The sequence below is a fragment of the Neovison vison genome, chromosome 6 (assembly GCF_020171115.1).
Source record: "Neovison vison isolate M4711 chromosome 6, ASM_NN_V1, whole genome shotgun sequence".
Classification (NCBI taxonomy): domain Eukaryota; kingdom Metazoa; phylum Chordata; class Mammalia; order Carnivora; family Mustelidae; genus Neogale; species Neogale vison.
In genome coordinates, this window is record NC_058096.1 from 208,800,912 (window position 1) to 208,824,077 (window position 23,166).

Genomic DNA, 23,166 nt, shown 5'->3' on the forward strand with positions numbered 1-23,166 from the left:
GCCTTCGGCTCAGGTCATGATCTCGGGGTCCTGGGATCGAGTCCCGCATCGGGCTCTCTGCTCAGCAGGGAGCCTGCTTCCCTCTCTCTCTCTGCCTGCCTCTCCATCTACTTGTGATTTCTCTCTGTCAAATAAATAAATAAAATCTTTAAAAAAAAAAAAAAAGAAAAATACCTCGAATGTACAGAAAAGCAACACAAAAACCTATGATGATCAAGGAGATTTCTGGAATTCCAAATCCTAACATCCGAAGACAGAAGTGGATAGGAGAGTAGGGAATAACTAAGCGGAGAGCAGGAGAGTTCTTCCTACCTACCCTTTTCTAGGAGATAGTGGAGGATGTGTTCCAGCAAAACAAAGGGGTAAATCAAGTAAGACACAGAAATGGGATCTAGGAAACAGAGAACCCCACAAAGGAAAGAGGTTCAGGACACTCTTAGAACAAAGAGAGAAGGAAGCTGTAGGATGGCAGATGGGCAGCAGAGGCCTAGAGAGTGACCAGGTCAGGCCTGTGCAAGACAGAGGGCCCAGGAAGCAACTTCAGGGCAAAAGAAAGGATCAAGACATTATCTGATAAATTGGATTGTATTTTAAAGAGCCTCTGGGAGGTGTGAGAAGACTCAGAAATTCAAAGAACACAAAGCAAATTTAAAAAAAAAAAAAAAAAAAAAAAAAAGGACATCACTAACTTCAGGCAAAACAGAAAGTATATTACCAAAAGGAAAATGTAATCATAGTATACTTGGCTCAGTTGTGAGCAATATTTATGTGGCCATAATAAAATACTTAACTACCTAGAGGAATGGAAGCATGAAGACACAAACGTAGTCCCACAAGAAGGGAGGAAAGGGGTAAATAATTAGTGAATTCACTTGAGCTTACTGCAACATAAGCAACTGACAACAGTTCTAATTTGTGAACTCTTACTATTTATATTTGCCACATTTTACTACTTTATATAGTTATCTATGTTTTATGAACCTCAAAGTTAAGATATGTCCAGGAAGAAGGATTTATTCTTTTCAAAAGGGAAAGATAGGTTCTGTAGGCATCTAAGCCAGCTCTTCTCTTCTTTCCCCTTGTGGGGATCAGGACGCACAAGACAGGTTACAGTGGGGACAGAGTGACATATAACCCAAATGGGTCTCCAGGGCAGAGGTTCCGTAGCACCTATGGCCCCAAGGCTGGGAAGCACCTGCTTCCCTGAGCTGCCCAAGAGCTGACACTTCTCAAAATAGAGACCCATATTTCTGATTGCGTACTGCCCCTTCTCAAAGATGATGTGTACGTGTGCTAAGTCTGCAATTATGATAAAATGTGATGAAGAAGGATGGAAGATGAGGAGAGGTGATGCACGAGTAAATGTGCATCATCTCGGCAGGGTCATGCCGAGAACTGGTGAACTGAGAAGGAACAAGGTAGGTGTATTATACAGACACGTGGAGGTCCGGCCCATAGAAATAGCTGTGGCACAGACCGAGAGTCAGCCCCAGCCCTGACTCGCCTTCCGATTCAGCCACAGAATGTTTAGTTGCACACATATCTGCACAGCTCACAGCACCACGGCTCAGCCTTCCCTGCACTAGGTGTGGCCTTAGGGTACGTGCAGAAGCAAGTTCTAGGGCATGCTCTCAGAGGGAAGGAACGTGGCTTTCTTCTGACTTACTCAATGCAGATAAAGTGTAGAACAGCTCAGAACACACAGGTAAGGGCAAGACCCTAGAAGAACACAGTGGGAAGGCAGAAAAGAGCCTTGGCCTTGACTGGATCACAGAGCAGACTTGTCATACTTGCTTTGAGATTCATGTGGGCAAGAAATAAACTGTCTTTTAAAGTCACTGTGTTTTCAGGACTCTGTCATAGCCACCAAACTTATAGCCCTAAGGAACATATGCCTGAAACAATTCAAAGTGGCTGGTTAAGGGAGCTCATGCAGCTGCTAATACTCTTTGACTTCGATTTTTCATGCGATATACATATATCACTTGGATCTTACACAACACAAGTGAATTTTTAAAAAGAGAAACAATTTATCTTGAAGAATTGTCACTTTACACCTGGTAAGTTAGCAAAAACTTCTAGAAGGGTGCCATCAATGTTTCCAAAGTTACACTGAAATTTGTGTATCATTGGATATGGCACTAGAAATGGATTACAGCCCTTTCAGAAACCAATAAAATCAACCTGTAACAAGAACTAGAAAAGTGAAAAATAAATAAATAAATAGATAGATTTTAAAAAAGAAAAAAAAAAGAAGAACTAGAAAAATGCTCATAACCCGCGAACAAGTAAATCCCACTCAGCGGACGGTCTCTTAAGGAAGTAATTCTACAGAGGAAAAGAGCTATGTGGATATAAATGTTGACAGCAGCTCTGTCTGCAACAGCTCCAAACACGGAAAGGCCAAATGTTCAACATGATATGGTGCATCCAGTGAATGGAATATTGTGTATGGATTAAAAAAGACTAAAAAAGAAGCCGGCCTAAAAATGAACAACCCCTACCCCCACCCCACTGTCTGAAATCATGTTACGTGAAGACCAAAACATAAAGACAGAAGCTGAATGATCTTTAAGGCACGTTTCTGTGGGAACACGACCACACACTGGGGCACCTCGGTGGCTCAGTGGGTTGAGCATCCGACCCTTGGTTTCAGCTCAGGTTATGATCTCGGGGCCGTGGGACTGAGCCCCGCACTGGGTTCCGTGCGCAGGGAGAGGTCTGCTTAAGATTCTTTCTCTCTTCCTCCCCCTCTGCTCCTCTCCCAGCTCGCATGTGCTCTCTCCCTCCCTCCTGCTCTCTCAAATGAATAACTAAAATACTTAAAAAAAAAAAAAAAAGGCAATATGACCACATGCAAAGAACGAAGGCAGACCCCTACCTTGGCTGTATATAAACATTAACTCAAAAATGGATGAAAGACCTACATGTAAAATAGAAAGTGAAAAGACAACCTACAGAACTGGAGAACATTTCTGTAAATCACACATCTGAGAAGGGACTTGTATCTAGAATATGTAAAGAACTATTAGAAATCAACAACGGAAAGACAACTCAATTAAAAACTGGGCAGAGGGCCTGAGTAGACATTTCTCCCAAGAACATACACGAATAGCTAACGGGCACATGCAAAGATGTGCAGCATCACTAGCCACTGCGTTAATGCAAATCAAACCCACAAGGAGATTCCACTCCCGACCCCCTGGGAGGATCACCGGCAGAAAGGCAGACAATAACGGGTATTGGTGAAGATGGAGAGGAACTGGCAGCTGCTCTGGGAAACTCGGATACTTCCTTGGCCAGTTAAACGCAGAGCTACCATATGACCTGGGGTCCCCTCCCAGGTACATGCCTGGGGAAATGAAAGCATACGTCCACACGGAAATCTGTACTTGTGTTCACAGCAGCACCACTCATAGGTGCGAGGAAGTAGCTAGAATGTCCATCAACCAGCGAATGGACAATTCAAATGCGTAATTTTATTCTGAAATAAAAGGGAATTAAGTACTGACAGAGGCCACAGCACGGATGAGCCTTGAAGACATTATACTAAGTGAAAGAAGCCAGTCACAAAAGGACAAAATACTACGTCGTTCTATTTATATGGAATGTCCAGGATCGGCAGATCTATGGACAAAGCAGACCAGCGGTCGCCTACGGCTGCAATAAACAGTGGGCACAGGGTACGGGATCTCTTTGGGGGTGACAAAAACGTTCTAAAACTGTGCGTAATTCTGTGGATATACTAACAATGCCGGAATTGTCCACCTTCAATTAGGGGTGAATTATATCTCAATAAAGTCATTACAAGAAAAAAAAGAAAAAAATGTAGCGTACTACATGAAACAGTTGGGTTGGGGTTGGGTTTTTGGCTTTTTGCTTTTTTCATTTTTTCTACCTTGAAGCTCTATCAGGGCAGTTTTTCCACTAGAAAAGAAAAAAAATCAGCATATGAATTTAAGTATTAAGCCGATCAGTAATGAATTCACAGCAGCACCTTGCATGCTCGACGCACCTGGTCAAAATCGATTTCTTAGAAAGGACAAAACCAAAATTGGAAGCTCTGGACCAGATTGAGAGCTCTCTGTATTTCTTCTCAGTAAGGTTCTGCCCTTGTGAAGCAGGACGCAAGGAGGCCACAGAGAAATCTGGCATAACCGAAGCATTTCCTACAATGATTCCGTAACTGCCAGATGCTTTCGAAAAAAGGAAGCATTCTGGCCCTTCAAAGGTGCCGTCTGCCCTTGGGGCCCCCCTGCAGAGCAGGCAGGTGTTTGGTGCCCTCTGGAAAAAACAAACAAACAAACAAACAAACAGATGGCTTTTGCTCAGTGATCAGAGTATCCTGGCGGGGATACTCTGGGAATGGGGTTGTGCAGTTAAGGAAGTGTGGGAAGTGCCACGGGACCCGCTCTCGGAGACAGTCACGGTGCACAACAGATGTGCAAAGGTTCTGAGAAGTCCTGGAACGAAGTGACCTGTTCATCTCTGTTTATCCCAGGTTATGTGAGCGCAGAGGCTCTTCCCTCCACAAAGCATCTATCAGCGTGTGCTGGAAGGATGGTAGAGGGAACTGTTTGTTTGAAGAACAGACTAAAACCTACAGCATCCCAAACCCATACACATACTGAGCAGAAAGGGGGCAGGCCAACCAAGAGTGAACAATGAATTATTTCATGCTCCGGGGCTTCCCCGGGAGATGAGGCTCTTGCTCTCTGATGTGGCAAGAACAACGAGGTTCTGTGGTACCCTTTAGGGAGACCTCACTTAACCTTTTGGCAAAAAAAAAGTGCCTTGTGGAGACCACCGGTGACTCAGAGCCTGAAATGTGTGGTTCCAAAGCCTCAGGGTTTGAATATTATTTTAATATTTGAAATGTAAGAAAAGACGCCAGGAAAGAGTCAGAACAGCTTCTAGAACTCTGAAGATATTTCCCTATTGATGCTTTTTATGGTTTCTAGCTCCCATCAAGTCAGAGCTTACATAACATGACTTAAGTCAGAGGCGGTCAACTGAGAGAAGGAGCAACGTGAATGATAGAAATAAAGTCAGTTTGAAGAACTCTATGGGGAAACACGACTTTTTGCTCTCCTAAAGGAATCTGTGCCAAATCAGACAATGCTGAGCAAAACACAGTATTTCTAGTCAATAACACCAGCAACTCAGAAATCAGGGCAGAGTCCCTAAAGCCTCTGCCCTTGCTGCCTTCCCGAAACTTCTGGGAGCTGCTATGGCCCCGCCATTCTAACAACTGCTATTCTCCTGTCTTCACCATCTCTTAGCTCGTGGTTCGCCGGCCCTCCCGCCTGCCCTCTGCCAAGCATGCCCCCAGATCTGTGCATGTCATCCCCCTCCATTGGGGCCCACAGGGCTCCTTCCGTACCCACAGAGCCCCCCACAACCGCTCTGCCCACTTGGCCGGGAAGGCCAAACTCACAAAGGTGAAGTGACCTTCCTTAACTCATAGATGGCTCTGGGACCAGAACCTTCACCATCTTTTGCCCACGGAGGAGCTGCTACGCAGAAACCACGTTAGCGGCTGAGGGAACCGGTTTGAGGATTGAACCTCCTTCAAGTAATACATTCGTGTCACAGCTGTGCGCTGCCCTGTCTTTCAGTGGTCACTAGTCACCCTCAAAACCTGACACCAGAGGAGAAAAAAATCAAGCCGCCTATCTGATTTGAGCCAGTCAGCAGTGGTAACAGACAACAGCGACATGACGCTCGGGTTTCAAAAATCACCTCCAAGGCCGAAGAAAGCATACATCCATATTCATACGGTTGAGTTTTAATTCGCTTTTTAGAAAAACTGCATTGCCAAGGCACACGACTGGCCTTACGTAACCAATGCCACATGTCAAAATCCAGAGACTTGACATGCAAATTAATCTTGAGACTTTGAATAAGTTGACTTCTGCAAGAGTATTTCTAGTCTGAAAATTAGAATTGGAAAATACAGAGCCAAGTGTAATGTTCCATTTGGAATTATTTCTGAGATTATTCAAAAGAGGTGAGGACGAAGCTGGTGAGCCATTCAGCGCTAAAATGAAACGATGGGACAGGTCAAAGGTGACAATACCCAGAATGACCATGAAAACGTGGCTCTTTGCATTTGCGAAAATAATTTAACTTTTTACATATCAAAATGTTTGGAATTTATACAGAGCCTTTCATGCCAGGAGCTCCGTCTTTCATAATGCACGGTCTCATGAAGCCCCTGTTAATATTACCTCGTTTTAATGTGTGTCCCCAGGTTAACTGTAAGAAAACGAAATCTAAGGGCTAGATGTTTACATTTTTTGGTTTTTCCATTTTAGATGTTCTTCAACCATTGCAGCCCACAAGGAATCTCCGAGTGCTCATGAGAGTAAAAAACGATGAGTTTTCCCTTTCAACTAAAGAGTTGAAAAGAATCCAGTTTTTCTTTGGAGTAAGTGGAGAATCAAACAGACAGCTACCCGGGACTTTATAAGCACAGCACTGGAATTTCAACACAAGTCTCTTTTCTGTTTCAGTACGTAACAACGGGAGATGACGGCAAGCAGTACTTGTCTCGGGCCGGAGTGCACCACACTCCGGTGTCCGGCCCTCCTCTGTCATGGTCACGGGGTGGGGGGCAGCAGGACAGAGACCGGCCCTCTGCACATGCCCTAGCGCTTAGCACCAGCAGGCTCCTCTGAAATGCTCACTGGCTTGAACCTGCCTTCAATGCTGGAAGTAAGCTATTAAAAGTCTTCCGCATAGGTAAGTTGGGATGGGATCTTTCTAGCCTGATACCAGGAAGCCTTTCATTCTGGTTATCTTAGGAATAGCAATTAAAAGGAAACACTCTGCATTATCCTGCAAACCATTTTTGTGAAGTCAAATAATTCACAGACCCCAAAAATTCAGACTGTGTTCTTGGGGCTGGAATTTAGAGTCTGAGAAAAGAGAATTAAGGATGAGACTTTTACGGAAAAATGTACATTTCTCCAGAGACCTACTTCTTCCTCTTTTTCTTCTTGTTCTTCTTTTTGTTGTTGTTGTTGTTGTTTAAGATTTATTTATTTATTTTAGAGAGAGAGAATGATGGGGGAGGGGCAGAGGGAGAGGAAGAGAGAGAATATCAAGCAGGCTCCGTGCTGAGCATGGAGCCTGACACGGGGCTCGATCTCATGACTCTGAGTGGAAACCAGGAGGCGACACTCCACCAATGGTGCCACCCAGGCGCCCCCTCCAGAGACCTACTTCTAATCGACGGGGGACCTCCTTTGGCCTGCCCAGGGTCCACACTGCCTCCCCTCTAGTAAGAGCCTCTGAGTTGGTTCTGGGCAGCAACCCCTCCTCCCTGGTTCTGGTCTTGGTGGTCGAATAAGGAAGATGTCTGACCTTCCCTTGCCCAAGAGAAAGGCCAAGGGCCTCAGTTATACCATCCAGACCCCCTGCCCTGCAACGGGAATCTCGGACCCAGGACCCCACACACTGAGGCGAGGTGAGTGCAGACTCGCTCAGTCAGTGGCGCTCAGGAGACTGTTAGTTCCTGCTGCCAGACCCTCCACAGCTGCCTGATCTGGGTCCTCTTCCAGACTAGTTCCTGCTAGTCAGCAAGCTGCCCACGGCCGGGGTGCCTTCTGTTTCTTGTACCTGCAGCCTCCTGACTAACGCCCAGGCGCTCCCCATGTCCTCACGGACCAGGAACACCTGCCGGGCCCATTCCGGGTCAGCCTGAGCCACTGACCCAAGGCCTCGTGCTGAACGGGATCCTGTTCAGCTGCTCAGATGGCTGTGGGAATTCTTTAAAACGATAAAACGAAGTTGTTGAAAATGCTTCCTCTGATTCTCACTGGCTTCTTCCTTGTCGCCATCAACAGGATTGTCTTATCTGACGATGGAATTCTAAGTTAAGCAGAAGATGCTATTCCTGTCAGAAAGACCCTTAAGGCTAGACTGTATCTAAAGAGAAGGGTTGAGTTTTCGGTCAGAAACTCAAGAAGCCGAGCAACCCGCCACTCAAAGTGCAATCGAGGGTGGTGACATTTTCTAATCTCTCATTTATCCTGTTGGGAAAATAGAAAACTAACAGGTGAGGCCCACGTGAGGAACAAATCACACAGGACGACGTATGGGAAAAGACCGAGAACCCGGGAAGCGCTCGCTGTCCAGCTGAAAGGTGAGATCCCCGCGTTAGCCGGAAGTCGCCAGCTCACCTTTGCCGGGGACAAGTGCCTTCTGGAAGGTTTCCTTCAGCGAGCTGTGCCCGTGTAAGAGTCTGTGGCTGGGAGAGATGGCCACGTGGGAAGTGCCGTAGATGGCCTCGGGCGTGGCCGTGTAGGCGGTCAGCTTTTCTCCGGTGACTTGACCATCCACCTGGCAGGTAAAAGCAGAGCCATTTCCTTCCTCAGGGCTCCCTCGGGGCTGTCGTGCTCCCGGGCCACGTCCCCTCCTCCCCTCCCCTCCTCAAGCCCAAACACCTGGGACAGTTCTGGGCCGCACCCCAGGGATGTGGAGCCCCGAGGTGACCCCTGGACTGGGCAGACACAGACGACAGAGACAACGATCACTATTTCTCTTCGAGAAGTCTGTGCCCACCGCCCGGCATGTGTGGCAGCTCAGAATCGAAGGTGGTCAAAGCATGCTGGGAAAGATGCCTCCCTCATCTCCTGGTTCTTTTGTTCATAAATCAAAAATAACTATCAACATCGTGAGAAAGGAGCTATCCTTTCCTCCGGGATTTATAGTAAAATCAATCAATCAATAAATAAGTAAATAAAGGCATCTGCTTTTCTAACCAGAAAAACAGTCACCGAGGCTAAAACTGTTCTGAAAAGGAAAGAGAAGACACCTCAGGTCACGCCTGGGCACGGTCCTAGGCTGGTTAAATGCCTCTGAAACAAGAGGTATACATTAGGCATCAAATGAATGCTGCTAATTATACGACAGACACAGAAGGGACAGATGCTCCTGCCTTCACACATTCACTCAGATGTGCTCACAGCGGGCCAGTGACAGGCAAGTGTATACTATGGCCTGAGTGCCGGCTAGAAGTCCCCTGTGGAGCCGGACTTGGGTCCTGTACCTACCAGACTGAGAGTGCTCCCTCCCCTGAGACATCTCATTTTCAGGTGGGTCCAGGAACAGAGACGGAAACATTTTCATTAATAAAATGTTGGGGAAGAGAGAGAATGTGGAAGCCATTTCCTGTACAGCAGCCGAATGGCTCAGAGACCCACTACCTTCAGCCTGACTGAGAAGCCAAGGCCCTTTGACACGGGGGCCTGACCCAGTCTAATGCGCAGGACCCAAAAAGAAATGGCCCCAAGAGTTTGAACCAAAGTAGCAGCTGGACTGAATTTGAGAAATCGCACCACCTTCTCAGGAAAGTGGTGACAGAATTTGGTCATTTCAGGATTTGGTTTTCAAAGCTTTCAAAGTCCCTGCTCCCTCATGGGGGTGGGGGGCGGGCTTCCTGTGTCTGTGGTTGGGAGTGAAGTGGACCACATTTGTGAGGAGATGACCCAGCCAAGTGTGAGCTCTGTGACAGGCAGCAGGAGCTCAGCAGACACCGGCATGGCTGTCAGTAGGAGGAGTCTAGAAAAGTAGGTCAACTCTGTCTCTTGGCTGCCGTCCCCTCCTTCTCAAGGTCTGGCCTAAGGTGAGGGATGGGTCTGTAGCTAAGGGCACAAAAGTCTTGCGTAGGAAGGAGACATCTGAAGAATTAAAACAAAACACAAAACAAAAAACCAAAAACCCCAGAACCTTCCCAAGTAAGAAACAGTAAAACAACAACCATCTTGTCTTGTAAGGACAAAGAGAAAGGGTTGTGGGGGGGCACCTTTTGGAGGAGGTGGGCCTTTGGTAGTGACCTCTGACCAGTGTTTCCACACAGGTAGGATCTTTTGAACCCTGAGTCAGCCCAGGACCCTCACCAGCTTTGGGTGTGTCCCATTTTGAGGGGGTGACACCCTTGGCTTGTTGGCTTTTAACCTGCTTTGTGACATGAACCCCTTGGAGCTCTGGGCCTGCTGCACAGGAAAATGCCCACACAGCCTTCTGCACCTCATCTCAGGGAGCTCCTGGACCCACAGAAAACCCTCTACCTGTGCCAACCAGGAGGGTGGCCTGTAGCAGTAGGAGGCGACAGAAACACTGGGAATGTGGCCAGTGTTGCTCTACGTGTAAGAGAGCGCAGATTTCAAAGACTCTGTACGAAAACCCGAGTGTCGACTGTTTTCTCAATAGAGGTTTGTTACTGATCACATCCTGAAACGATCATTTCTTGGTATACAATGGGTTAAATAAAGATACGTTATTAAAATCAATTTCGCCTCTTTCTTTGCACTTTTAAAAAACGTGGCTATTGCCAAGTTTGAGATGCTGCTGCTTGGTTGGTTCGGTGAGTTCTGAAACCGCAGATATGTGGATCTGTGAGCGTGAATCCACGGACAGGCTTTGCTCCATCACCTTCAATGCGAAGTCCAGATGGCAGCCCACACAGTCGCCGATCCAGTGGGCCTGCATGCCTTTTATTCCATACCACTCTGGAAGGTCCGCCAGCGCGTCCTGCATGGCCTGTGGGAATAACAGGAGAAGAGGGGTAGAATGGCAAAGTTTACTTAAGGGATGCCCCAGCTACGGGGCTTGCTAAGGCAGGAAAAGCAGGACATTAAAGGAGGCTCCGAATTCAGCCCTCTCCTTGTCCACCTGCCAACCCGAGGAGCCGAGCGAGGGTCGGAAACAGATGCACTCACCATGACTCAATTTAGTGAGATGGGTTGAACCGATTTCTCTATTCTGAGCAGGCCAACGTATGGCGAAAAGAAGAAAATTAATGAGGAAAGACCTTAATTAACATCTTTGATGAATGCAGTGAGCACATTCTCTCCCACAGTCTGGGAATGAAACAAAACAAGTTCAAGTTTCTGAATTTTGAAACTTAAGACAGGCATCTCAGGGGGCTGGGCATGGCACAACTCAGCCGTTGCAAAACCAGGAAACTATAAATGACATCTTGGCATTAAAAAAATCAAAATCGGCTGAAGGGAAACCATCGCATTGATTTGCGTAAACATTTGCTATTATAAGTGCATACATATTTTCACTGTTTTTGTGCGTGTGTGTCTATGCTCAGTCCTAAATCCCTACAGCAGGGAGGCTTTTCTATAAATTACTCTCTATGGCCTCAAGTCCATGCCATCATTTAGCATTTGATGATGAGATACATTCCTCCCAACAGCTGGATTTAGAAGTAAATCACAACCTGGGTAGCTCAGTCAGTTAGACATCTGACTCCTGATTTTGGCTCAGGTCGTGATCTCGGGGTGGTGAGATCGAGCCCTGCATTGGGCTCCGTGCTCAGCGGAGAGACTGCTTGCAATCCTCTGCCCCTCCCCTCACTAGTGCATGCCCACTCACAGGTGCTCTCTCTCTCTAAAATAAATAAATCCTTTTAAAAAATAAAGAGTAAACCACATATTTGTAACATGAAGGGTCCAATTTTAAATTCCTAGTTGTATTATGATTAACATAGGCAACATAATGATGCCTTACTGGTCTGGTGTTCTGAATTCATAAAGTACTTCTACACACATCTCTTCTTCCATACTCTGGTGACGTAGCTCATTTTCAAACCAATGAACTTACGCTGCGGGAGGTTACAGCTCTCTGATGCGAGGCCACAGGAGTGGATGAGTCATGACTAGACCCTGACTTACTATTCCTCAGTCGTGTGATAACAACACAGAGCCTTCTTTATGCCCATCATCTGTCCATCCATCCAGTCTCATCTACTCAATAGGGTCTGGAAGCTTAGATCCAGAAATTTCTTCTGCAGCAGAAATTATGGATAATGGACAGCAATGTGTTTATTAATTTCTTTTCCTTTTTTTTTTTTAACAAGATTCTATTTATTTATTTGGCAGAGGGAGATTGAGAAAGCACAAGCAGGGCGAGCAGCAGGCAGTGGAAGAGGGAGAAGCAGACTCCCCACCGAGCAGGGAGCCGGGTATGGGGCTTGATTCCAGGACCCCGGGATCATGACCTGAGCTGAAGGCAGACACTTAACCGACTGAGCCACCCAAGCGCCCCCATTTGTTTCTTTATTCTACTACAAGGTATTAGCCACCCACCTGTCCACACCAAGAACTCAATCTAAGCACTAGGGGCTGGGCATACGCAAGACAGGACGAACCAGCGTTCCGCCCATGGAGGTTAAACAAGGCACACACACGCAGTCTGCTGCTGTCAGTCGGGGAACTGATCAAAATTCAATGCCAGATGCAATTAGTATCACAGAAGGTGAGACACAGGTCCTGGAGATGAGGCGAGGCAGAAGCAAAATAGTGAGCAGGCAGGGAAGAAAATGAGCAGAGTGAGAAATGGGGAGAGAGACAAAAAGGCTGGGCGGATGAACCCCAGAGAAGGAGAAGGAAAGTCACGGGAACGGGAGGGTGGGGAAAGCGAGGCTCCAAAAAGCAAAGACAGGAAGGGGGAAGAAAAGGGGATTTGGAAGCAGAGAGATAATGGGGAAACGGCACAAGTGAAGGAATGAAAGTTGGGGAGCCCCTGCCATGTGTGGGGCTACGGGGCATCTGCACAGTAAAGGTGCAAGGAACAGCGCCGCATGGAACATGGCTTACGGGCTGCTCGGTGACACGGTGAGCCTTCCTGCCACAGGATTGTCAGTCTCAAGTAAGGAGCGAAGGAAAGAGGGAGCAGAGCTACACTACATGCAAATGGAAAGCAGACAAAATGGAAGAGGGAGAGCACTGGAAAGCCTTGTGAGTTCAAGTTGCCCTTTGAACATAACCACACACCAAGGCTAGGCAGGTCCCCTCTCCTGCCGCCAACGAACCTAGTGAGGACACTCAGCATAATGTCCAATGCAGAGACCCAACCACCCTGGGTGTTTGTAGGTCGTTTCCAACACATGATCCTAGGCTTCTCCCATTTCTGGACCGTTACTTATGAAAGGTGAAAAATGCTTTTTTTGTTTAAAGATTTTATTTATTTATTTGACAGAGAGAAAAAGAGAGCACAAGTTGGGGAGTGGCAGGCAGAGGCAGAGGGAGAAGCAGGCTTCCTGCTGAGCAGGGAGCCCCATACAGGGCTTGATCCCAGGACCCCAGGATCATGACCCGAGCCGAAGACAGACACTTAACTGACGGAGCCACCCAGGTGCCCTGAGAAATGCTTTTTATGACAAAATGTAACCAACTAGAAACTGTGGGTACTTCAAAGTCTACTTGGTAATTTTGGATAGGAGATCTGTGAAAACCAAACAGTTGATAAAGAAGATACAGGAAAATTGAAGGTAAGTTTTAAAACTTGAGTTCATCACGATCTGTGCCTGACACACCGTATGATGTCAACGAGACTATGTTGTACCAGGAATGCTTGCCTGAATACCCCAGGGGAGGATCAAAGGGATATAGAGCTGCCAGTTTTAAGCAGAATAAGGAACAAATCAACCACGTACAAATGCTGCCTTCAGTCATTGGAACATATGTTGGAACATACGTTCCAACTCCCTGTGATCCAGGAGAAATCTAAAACACGTGATGGTTAGAGAACCCGGGTGGCTCAGTCGGTTAAGCGACCCGACTCTTGATTTCGGCTCAGGTCATAATCTCAGGGTCATGAGATGCAGTCCCGCTCTGGACTCAGCACCGGGCGGGGAGCCTGCTTGAGATTCTTTCTCCCTCTGACCCTCCCCCTCCCCAAATAAAATAAAACACTTGATGGTGACACATGAAGGAGACCAACAGGGGCCATGACGTTTCTGGAGTGAAAGATGGCTTTTGGGAAGGTGGCGCTTGAGTCCTGCTCCAGATTGTTAATTAATTATGTTAATTATGCTTCAACTACAGTGACGTTCAAAAACACGGAGCCCGCCAAAGGCGCCAGCGTGGGCCATGTCCCTGGCCTGCTCTGGCCACCTGCCTAACTCGCCCCCCGCCTCCCCATCGTTCATCTCTTCTGCGGGCTGCGTGCCTGCTCCCTGATGGTCAGAAGGTCCCTGAGAACAAGCACCGTGTTCAGTGTGCCTCACCACTGAGTATGCAGCACCTACTGTATCCCCATGGCGCACAGCAGACATGTGGAATCTGGGAAAAACATGAAGACATGAGAAATGGGCCTCAAGCCAAGGTAATGCAGAGACTAACCCTTTTTTGTCCTCTCCTCCCCTCCAGGAATGAAGAGAAAGTCTGTCTCTAACATCATCTGGAGCAACTGAACAATCTCTGCTTTCAGGAGACCCGTCCTAGTGGTCATTCCACTGACTGCGCACAGATGGCCTCATCCTCCTGGGGCCCAGGATCACGAGCCTGGCTCTTCAGGGGGCCCCTGGGTGGTCTCTCAGCTTCACTGGCACCCTTGCCTTTCCCTCTCTTACGGAACTCAGGAGGCCTCAATCCCATGGTTTTAATGCGGCAAGCGGTCTACTTTAAGAGAAAGTTACAGGGGCGCCTGGGTGGCTCAGCCAGTTGGGCATCTGCCTTCGGCTCAGGTCATGATCTCAGTGTCCTGCTCAGCGGGGAGCCTGCTTCTCCCTCTCCTCTACCCCTGCTCATGCTCTCTCTTGCTATCTCTCTCTCAAATACATAAAATCTTAGAGAGAGAGAGAGAAAGAGAAAGAGAGAGAGAAACTTACAAAGGGCTAAAAAGAAAACCTGATACCAGATTTATTTTTAAAATGTGACTTCTGGGGTGTCTAAAAATCACTCATGGTGATGACTGAGGACAGCAGAAGATGACTCATCAAAGAAAAGTTCAATTATAGGCTGTGTGTACTTTTATATATATTTAGCGGAAACGGACTGACCTCATACATCCAGGGTAAGAACGAACACTGAGCTAGCTCGAATGCTGACCTGATCCCGACAGCCTGCTTCCTGACTCTCTCAGATCAGTATTGGCTTCTCCACCTTTCCCTTTCCTGGCTGACCTAAACAGAACGTGAATTTGCGGAGCTACGTATACACGCAACGGTCTGAAAACGCTCAAAAACGAGTATCAGAAACATGGGAGTATTTGTTACTGACAGCACAGACTTGAGAAGCTGCAGTATGACCCAGAGCGTAAGGCGAGTCCTGGGATTCGATCTTAGATCCACTGTCCTCCAGAGGCGTGAGAGAGAAAACCGAGTTGGTTAAGAAGTGCAGTGCAGGGGCGCCTGGGTGGCTCAGTGGGTTAAGCCTCTGCCTTCAGCTCAGGTCATGATCTCAGGATCCTGGGATCGAACCCCACATCAGGCTCTTTGCTCGGCGGGGAGCCTGCTTCCCTCTCTCTCTGCCTGCCTCTCTGCCTACTTGTGATCTCTGTCAAATAAATAAATAAAATCTTAAAAAACAAAAACAAACAAATATCTGCAGTGCACACTTCACCTAAACATAAAGCTCTCCTAGAAGTTGGTTCTTTCAAAGTCACCAGTGGCTTTGGAAATTCAGACAGGGCACGTGGTATCTCCATTATGAATGAATCACATACCCAAGTTTCCCCATACCCATCCACGTCAATTACAAAATGGTCGCTGAGCTCCTTCTGCGACAGAAGACACTGTGTTTGCTGTGATAAAAGGCACCAGGACCTCCAGAGGACAGGAGCACGTCACACTGCCTCATGGCGTCCGATCAGCAAAACCCAGGAAACTCTAAGGGTCCCACAGCCTGGCTACCTCCAACAGATAAATTGTAAGAAAAGGAAAGGGAGAAAGGCAAACCTGCACATGAAGACAGTCATGCTCAAATTAAAAGAGGGAGGGTAAGATTAAACCCCAGAGTCCAGGGACGCCCATGCAGGCAAAGTTACCGAGAAACGTCAGGGAGAACCTGGCTGCTGGGAAGACTGGTTATTATGAGAAAGGGGAAGAAGGCAGGCTTCAGGGGTGTTGGCACAACTCAGCATCTTGACCTCCAAGAGTGGCTGCTTTCAAAGAAATCGGTAAGTTATCTATATGGTTATCTGCATTTCATTTTACAGTAAAAAGTCAGCGCGAAACACAGACTCGCTCAGTTTGGTTCCGCAGAGCTCACAGCTCTCCATCCCAGCGCGCTCCAGGAGAGCAGGGCACGGGCCAAGGCTGGCCTGCGGGCAAAGGGATGCGGCTTCAGCCTCTCCAGTTTTTCTTGGGAACCCACACAGGGCATGGCCCAGAGCCCAGACGTGTGCTTTGGGTTGGACAAATGCTAATCAAATTGCCATTTAACTCCCTCTACCTGAGGGGGAGCCTGGGAGAGGAGAACCAGCAGGACCGGCCCTCCAGCCCCCCAAGGCAGGGAAGGAATGATGTCCGTAGAACCCTTCCTAGTACTTTTACATGTGTGGCGACATTGAAGATGGGGCACATGTCCCGTTCATGACAGCACAAGACAGCACCAGTCCACCTCGTAGATGAGAGTACAAGTCTTAGCAATTTCTCCAGGTGTCCCCCGCAAGGACGGTGGCAGGGGGCGGGGGAAGCACTGGGAAAGCATCGCTCAAAGCCTGTCCCTTCCTATACCTGAAACCCCGTGACCACCCTGCCATCCACGCACTTAAATTCAGTTTTTCCGTGTCCAGGTTTCAGAGACTGTCGATTCCCCCTTCTTGAACTTGGAAGAGATGCTTCTGACAGCTCTGCCTGCGTCTATTATCTCAGTTATTTTTCAATTTTATGGCTGGAAAGAAGATTCTGGTTACGGAGTCATGGGGCTGAGGTTGTCAGTACAGTTCCCCCTCCCTGTACAGAGGCTACTGAGGTTCAGCAACCTGCCACCATCACTTGGCGAACTGAAGCCAGGCCCCGAACTCTGGGCCTTAGTACACTAAGCAGCCCTCATTTAACGAGGATGCACTCTCCTTGAATTCCCCCTCCCCCCAGCGCCACGGTGAACTTGGACTGCAACGGCTGCCCAGCACCTGCTCTTCTTTCTTGGGGGCAATCCACGATGGGCGAGTGGCAGGGCCCCACCACCCACTATGGAGAGTTTCCAGGGCCCACTCTCCTCTTCCGTGGAAGCTAAACACATTCTGGGGTCGGCACAGTCTTGGAACATTGTGGCTCTGGAGGGAAGAGGGGGGAGGGGGCCCGACCCAGAGGCATCCGGGGAACTGGTTTAAATGCCACACCAGACCTGAGATTTGGGGACTGACAATAGTGGTGGCTTCCTGGGCGAGACCCTAGCCACGTCCCTGTGCTCCCTGAATCCTGCCAAAGTCTGGGTCTCCAGCCTTCCCACCCAACTCTGAGTAACCCCATCCTCTTCTGATCCATTCTTTTGTGGCTGAAATTAACTAGAGTAACTTAAGGTGGTTTGCAACCACTTTTCCTAAGATCAATGGATTTACAAAGTTTCAACATCCTGATGAATATTAGCTGATACTTGACTGCCTTGATATTATTGTAACAAAAGTCTAAAATCGGGGCACCTGGGTGGCTCAGTCGGTTAAGTGGCTGCCTTCTGCTTAGGTCATGATTTCAGGGTCTTGAGATGGAGTCCCACATCGAGGTCCCTGCTCGGCAGGGAGTCTGCCTCTCCCTCAGCTCTGTTGCGCCCCCTGCTTGTACTCTCTCTGTCCAATAAATAAATAAAATCTTTTTAAAAAGTATAAAAATTTGAATACATTAATTATATGTTAATATCACAAGAATATATTAATAAATGGGTAATCAATCTTCTGATTAAACTGCACGTTCTAGAAAGCTTTTCAATTTATGGAACCATATAGGGGATCTTAAATGCTCCTAGGCACTTAAGTAGTGCATTATAAGCCCTGAAAATGACCCACTGCTTTTCCTCTCCAGTAATCAAGAAGTCCCATTTAAATTCCAAGCAAATCCACATGGGGTCTCACGGGATCTGATGTCTTTCCATCGGATAAAACCCACATTACATGATTTGAAGATTAGCTCCACAGCCCACACTATCCTTTTCTGCCACAGAAAATTCAGGTGACAGGGTCCTAACCTGACCGCACTTGAAACACCCCCCACCCACCACTCCCGCCTTACTGAGCCACTAAGTAAGTACCTGAGCCCTTTCATTGTGTTTTTCTTCTAGACCAAATCATCCAGGCTGAAATACTTCTGGTGGAGGTGCTTTGCTTAAAATATTCAGATCTCAGGGAGGACAAAAGATCTGAATAGAATGAAATGTGAATGTTTTGATATGCTAATTAGGGGAGGGAGGACACCTGCTTGGAACCTCAACCAAATCTCTGACTATTTTTAAAAACCAGAAGAACTTTTAAAAAACAAACCAAATGAAATCAGCATCTCCGGAACAACCCAGCAAACCCTGTTTTGCCCCCAGAGACACATGGCGCATCACCGATTTTTGATGAACAGGGTTTTAGAAAGCACAGCTCAGCAGTCCCCGGGACCTCGACTTCGTCCTGAGCTGTTGCCCCACCATCTCCACCAGAATGTGAAGGTTATGGACATACTTACGGTGCTACAGTTATTCAGTCTATAAGTAGGCTATGTTTATCTGTTTGGGTGTTTGGGTTGAGATCATGTATATCCTTCCTCCTTTCGGGGGCAATTACGGTATAGCAGATGGAATTCATCTTGTCACACGTCCTTACATTTGGCAAACACTTGGCAGTGCCTCTTTTTCCCTACCCCAGCCAACATCAATGCACAGAAATCTTACTGGTTCACCCCCAAACCTGGGGAAACAGCAGGTTTTGAGACTACTTAAAAGTGCAGTGAAATCACTTCTCCAGCGACATCAGAGAGAACCTGATATGTAAGAGCTGAAGCCTATTCTAGGAGCCACCCTGCTCTCTCCTCTGGTCCCTCTCCACCAAGCCCAGGGAGTCGGCAAGGTTTGGCAACCATGGATTTATTCAACTCCCCTCACTTAATAAATGGAAAAAAAAAAAAAAAAAGGCTCACTCAACCAAGTCCACGGCAGACGCCAAATAATGAGCTGCTCAGATCTCCTCATTGTTCTGGGCTCTCTGTGCTCTTTGCCCGTAACTTTAAATTAAAGAAAAGACCACATCTTCCATCTATAAAACCTAGAAATTAACCATATGAATGCGCTTCACCTTCCACTTCTATAAATAATGACTGGACTAATACCAAGTCAAATGGGACCGTTTCCCTGTGGTTATCACTCAGCAGACACAGGTTTGCAAAGGGCCCTTATGATCATTTTCATCAGGACAGGGCTGAAAATGCAGCCAGCGTTGCCCCGCAGGCACACCATCTGAATGCAGATGCTTCAGGAAGCCGAAACAGGATGGTATGTTAGTGAGTCTGACTGGGAGCCAGAGTTGAAGAACTCTAACCTACAAGAGATGGGCTGACCCCTGCATCCAAACAAAAAAGCTTCAGGGATGCGAAACATAGTCGTGAATAAGAAAGGCAAAGATTGAAACTCAAAAGCTGGGGATGAAAAGGGAATTAAATATAACATAGCTAATCTGACTCTTTCTTCAAAGAAGCAGAAATAAATCCAGACCTCCCAAGAGAGGACAGTATGTGGGCTAAAGCATTAAGAATTATGGTCCACAAGTAAGAAATCCAGAAGAAGAGGTTTTAAAAACATGATACACGTTAGAAGACCTTAGTTAGGGGCGCCTAGGCGGCTCAGTGGGTTAATGTCTCTGCCTTCGGCTCAGGTCATGATCCTGGGGTCCTGGGATCAAGCCCCACATCGGGCTCTCTGCTCGGCAGGGAGCCTGCTTCCCCCCACCCTCTCTGCCTGCCTCTCTGCCTACTTGTGATCTCTGTCTGTCAAATAAATTAAAAAAATCTTTAAAAAAATAAAAAAATTAAAAAAAAAGAAGAAGACCTTAGTTAAAAAAAAAAAGGTTTAGGCAACTGAGAAACACAGTGGATTTTATTAGCGACTAAGGGAGAGAGTTCAGAAACCAGAGCCTGGAGAGCCGGGCACTGATTAGAGGCAGAACGGAAGAGAAAGATTTAATGACAAGATCTAATTTAAATGGACACTTTTTAAAGTCTTAACACTTAGCCAACTTCTGAATCAGTGTGATCTGCGTAGCAATTATGTTTGAATTATAAATTCTTAAGTGCTTTTTCCCTAAAACTTGATGTGTTGCCAAGATGTTCTCCTCCTTTTTGTTTTCAAGACCCTTTCAATGCAGTCATTCCAAAGACATACCGTATATCTGAGTTGCAATAAAAGAAAATAAATGCTGAAGGCAGTAAGATGTTTATAAGAACTCTAGATGTCCCCTCTAGAATATTCTAGAGGGATAAGCTCTCCCACTCATCTCCCTCTCCTTAGTTGACTCTGGCAGGAAGCTGTATACAAGGATTTCCACATTAGAAAGCTCACGTCGCCTAATGTCTACCTTGCTCACTTCCCTCTGACAGCTGTATTTCCATCTCTCTTCTGAAAGGTGATACGGGTTTCTAGCAAAATCCATTTGTTGTGGCATCTCAAGGCAAAACATTTATTTGCAAATACATGTTGTGCTATCCAAGAGTCTCCATTCCAGCGAAGGTGTTATTAACCCAGAAGGGAGATAAACCAGGTCTGAGCAAGATATCCTGTTGAAGATACACGACTCGCCAACAAGGTGCGTGTCCCTGGGACCATGGGGGTCAAAGGAGAAGAGGCACCAGGCAGCTCACACGAACGCTGAGTGTGCACCTCAGAGCTGAGGCAAGGACAGGGACACACCAAGTGCTATTAGATATCTTCCAGGTAGCTGGACAGAAGGTGCTGGGTGCAACCACCAGGGAGGGATGTGGGGAAGGAAACCATAAAGCATGGCGGCAGCCATTTTGGCTCATCTCCTCTTACCCCCAGACGCCCACATTGACTCTGAGCACACCTAGTAGCCTTTTCCCACACTTCAGACCCAAGCAAACCCCTTCTCTGGCAGAACACTTCTAATTCCACCCACTTCCAAGAAGTGGTGGGCACAGGTTCTGAAATGTCGCCCCCACGCCCCTAAGAATACAGATGACGGAGGACAGACTCTCCCAATGGCAGTCATCTGTCTGGACGAGGCTGCTTCTGATTCCTGGAAGCCACTCGGGTCACCTCACTGCCCCTGGGTGGACAGGACACAAGCGAGGCCGTCCTGTACTCCACATGAGGGGGAACAAACAGTAAAACGGCCACATCACGTACTTAGTCCAATCTGTGACTCTAGGGTACCCTTGTCTGGAAAGGTGGTTTTGTTCTGGGAATGCAGAGTCTTGGAAACAAGACTAAAAGCCTTTTACTGGTCTAATAAGGGGGAAAAAAAAAAACCAAACAAACGGGGACAGCAGTCCCAGGGGGACATTCCACTAAATTACCTTGACGTTGGAAGCCTGCCTATAAACTGAAAACTTGTAGGAACATTAAGACCATCCCTTCCAAGGCACTCAGGCCTGGAGAACATATGTAAATAAATGCTGACATAACCCTCCTATCAGGTGTTTTGTTGTGTGATAACCGAAACGATAATAATCGTTCTGGAAAATATGAAGAGGGATGAAGAACAACAAGTTTCCCACAATCAATAGATACACCCAGGGAGATCCCAATTAATATTTTATTCCATATCTTTCCATCCTACTAATACCCCATCTTTTACTGATTCAAAGATGCACATTTTCTACTTTTTTTTTTTTTAATATTTTTTTATTTATTTGAGGGGAGGGGAGGGAGCACGAGCTGGAGGAGGGGCAGAGGCAGAGGGAGACCAAGAATCTCAAGCAGAGTCCGTGCTGAGTGTGGAGAGGGGCCCGATGCGGGGCTCGATCCCAGGACCCTGAGACCATGACCTGAGCCAAAATCAAGAGTCAGATGTTTAACCAACTGAGCCACCCAGGTGCCCCAAAGATTTTTCCCACAGATGCTGAAACTGGGACCTGTCTTACAACAATGGTGCCTTTGACACCATGTTTCTTTCTTCTGGAGTGTAAGATGTCATGCCGATCCTGTGTTCCAGCTCATAAAACGTAGCAGGGTGGCAGGTACTCGTGGGATCGCCACATAGTCGAAATCATGCCTTTAGGATACTCTTTGTAAACTGCCGGAGTTCGCTTTTTGCCAGAGCTGTTCACAACCTACCACAGCTCTAGAAAGGATTAAATCTTTATTTCGAGCAAATCTGACTCTCAAAATTAGCCACTCTGGAATAGTAAACAAAACAGAGAGAAATGGAAAGATACTGTGGAAAAGGATCTCTTTCTCTGAGAGGGACACTTCTTGTGAATAACAAAACACTATCACATGATTATGGATGTGGCCGTTAATGCCTGTTTCCCTCATAGCCTGGCAGCCATGGGATCAGTGTCCCTGTTCTCCGAGCAGCTGGGCTCAGAAGGTCCAGGGTAAGGACAGGACCGTGGAGGGGAGCTAGGACACAAAAAGACACTGGTTCAGCTCAGAGGCCAGGAAGCCGATTCCATCAAGCACAAACTAGAAAACCTCCAACCCCTGTACCTGCCACTACCTGGCCATCTGTGCCCTGGCCCTGGCCCTGTGACAGTTCCCACTGTGCTCATGTCTGGCCCTCTGGCAACACCTGCCCTCCAACTGCACCACGTGCTAGAAAATGCCTGGTTGCTTGGGAACCGGTGCTCAGAGCTGCTGGAAAGCACGTAGACCTGGCTGGGGCTCGGGAGACCCAAGTTGGGTCCTGGCTTTCTCAGGCTCGGGGGCCTCAGTTATAAAATGAGAAATGGGCTGGGTTGGTCGTTTTCAAGGACACCTCAAGCTGGCCGTGAGCCCACCCGGGAGAAGAAGGAGGGCAGGGTGTACACTGCTTAAGAGAAACCAACACCTGATCCCTTTGTCCTTAGATACCGTATCGATTCTGTAATTTCAAAATCATGAGAGTTTTTTTGGCTTGCATTTGTTTTTCAGATCAGGGCAGGGATTTAAAAAGCACGGGAGACCATGGGTTAAATGTGGGGGAGCCTGTTTACTATTTGCTCAAGTTTCCTTTGGCTTTAAAATCCAAATATCGGGGCACCTGGGTGGCTCAGTCATTTAAGTCTCTAGCTTTGGCTCAGGTTATAATCTCGGGGATGTGGGACGAAGCCCCATGTCGGGAACCATGCTCAGCAGGGGGTCTGCTTAGGATTCTCTCTCTGTCTCCCTCTCCCCTCATTCATGCATACACACTCTCTCAAATAAATAAATAAAATCTATAAAATCTATAAAATCCAATGTCTCCCTGAGCTGAAGGGATTCATAACACTCATAGCCCTCCCTGGGATGCCCAAGG

General features: G+C 47.3%; 1 protein-coding gene across 3 annotated transcripts in view; it reads right to left on the bottom strand.

Annotated features, from left to right (window-relative positions):
* Positions 1 to 23,166, bottom strand: part of LARS2 (leucyl-tRNA synthetase 2, mitochondrial) — a 155,515-nt gene that overhangs the window by 60,804 nt on the left and 71,545 nt on the right. For all 3 annotated transcript variants that reach the window (XM_044253744.1, XM_044253742.1, XM_044253743.1), the window contains 2 exons: positions 10,441 to 10,548; positions 8,187 to 8,346 (listed from right to left, as the gene is read on the bottom strand). In XM_044253744.1, coding sequence (XP_044109679.1) covers positions 8,187 to 8,346; positions 10,441 to 10,548 — 268 coding nt within the window. The remainder of the gene's footprint in view (positions 1 to 8,186; positions 8,347 to 10,440; positions 10,549 to 23,166) is intronic.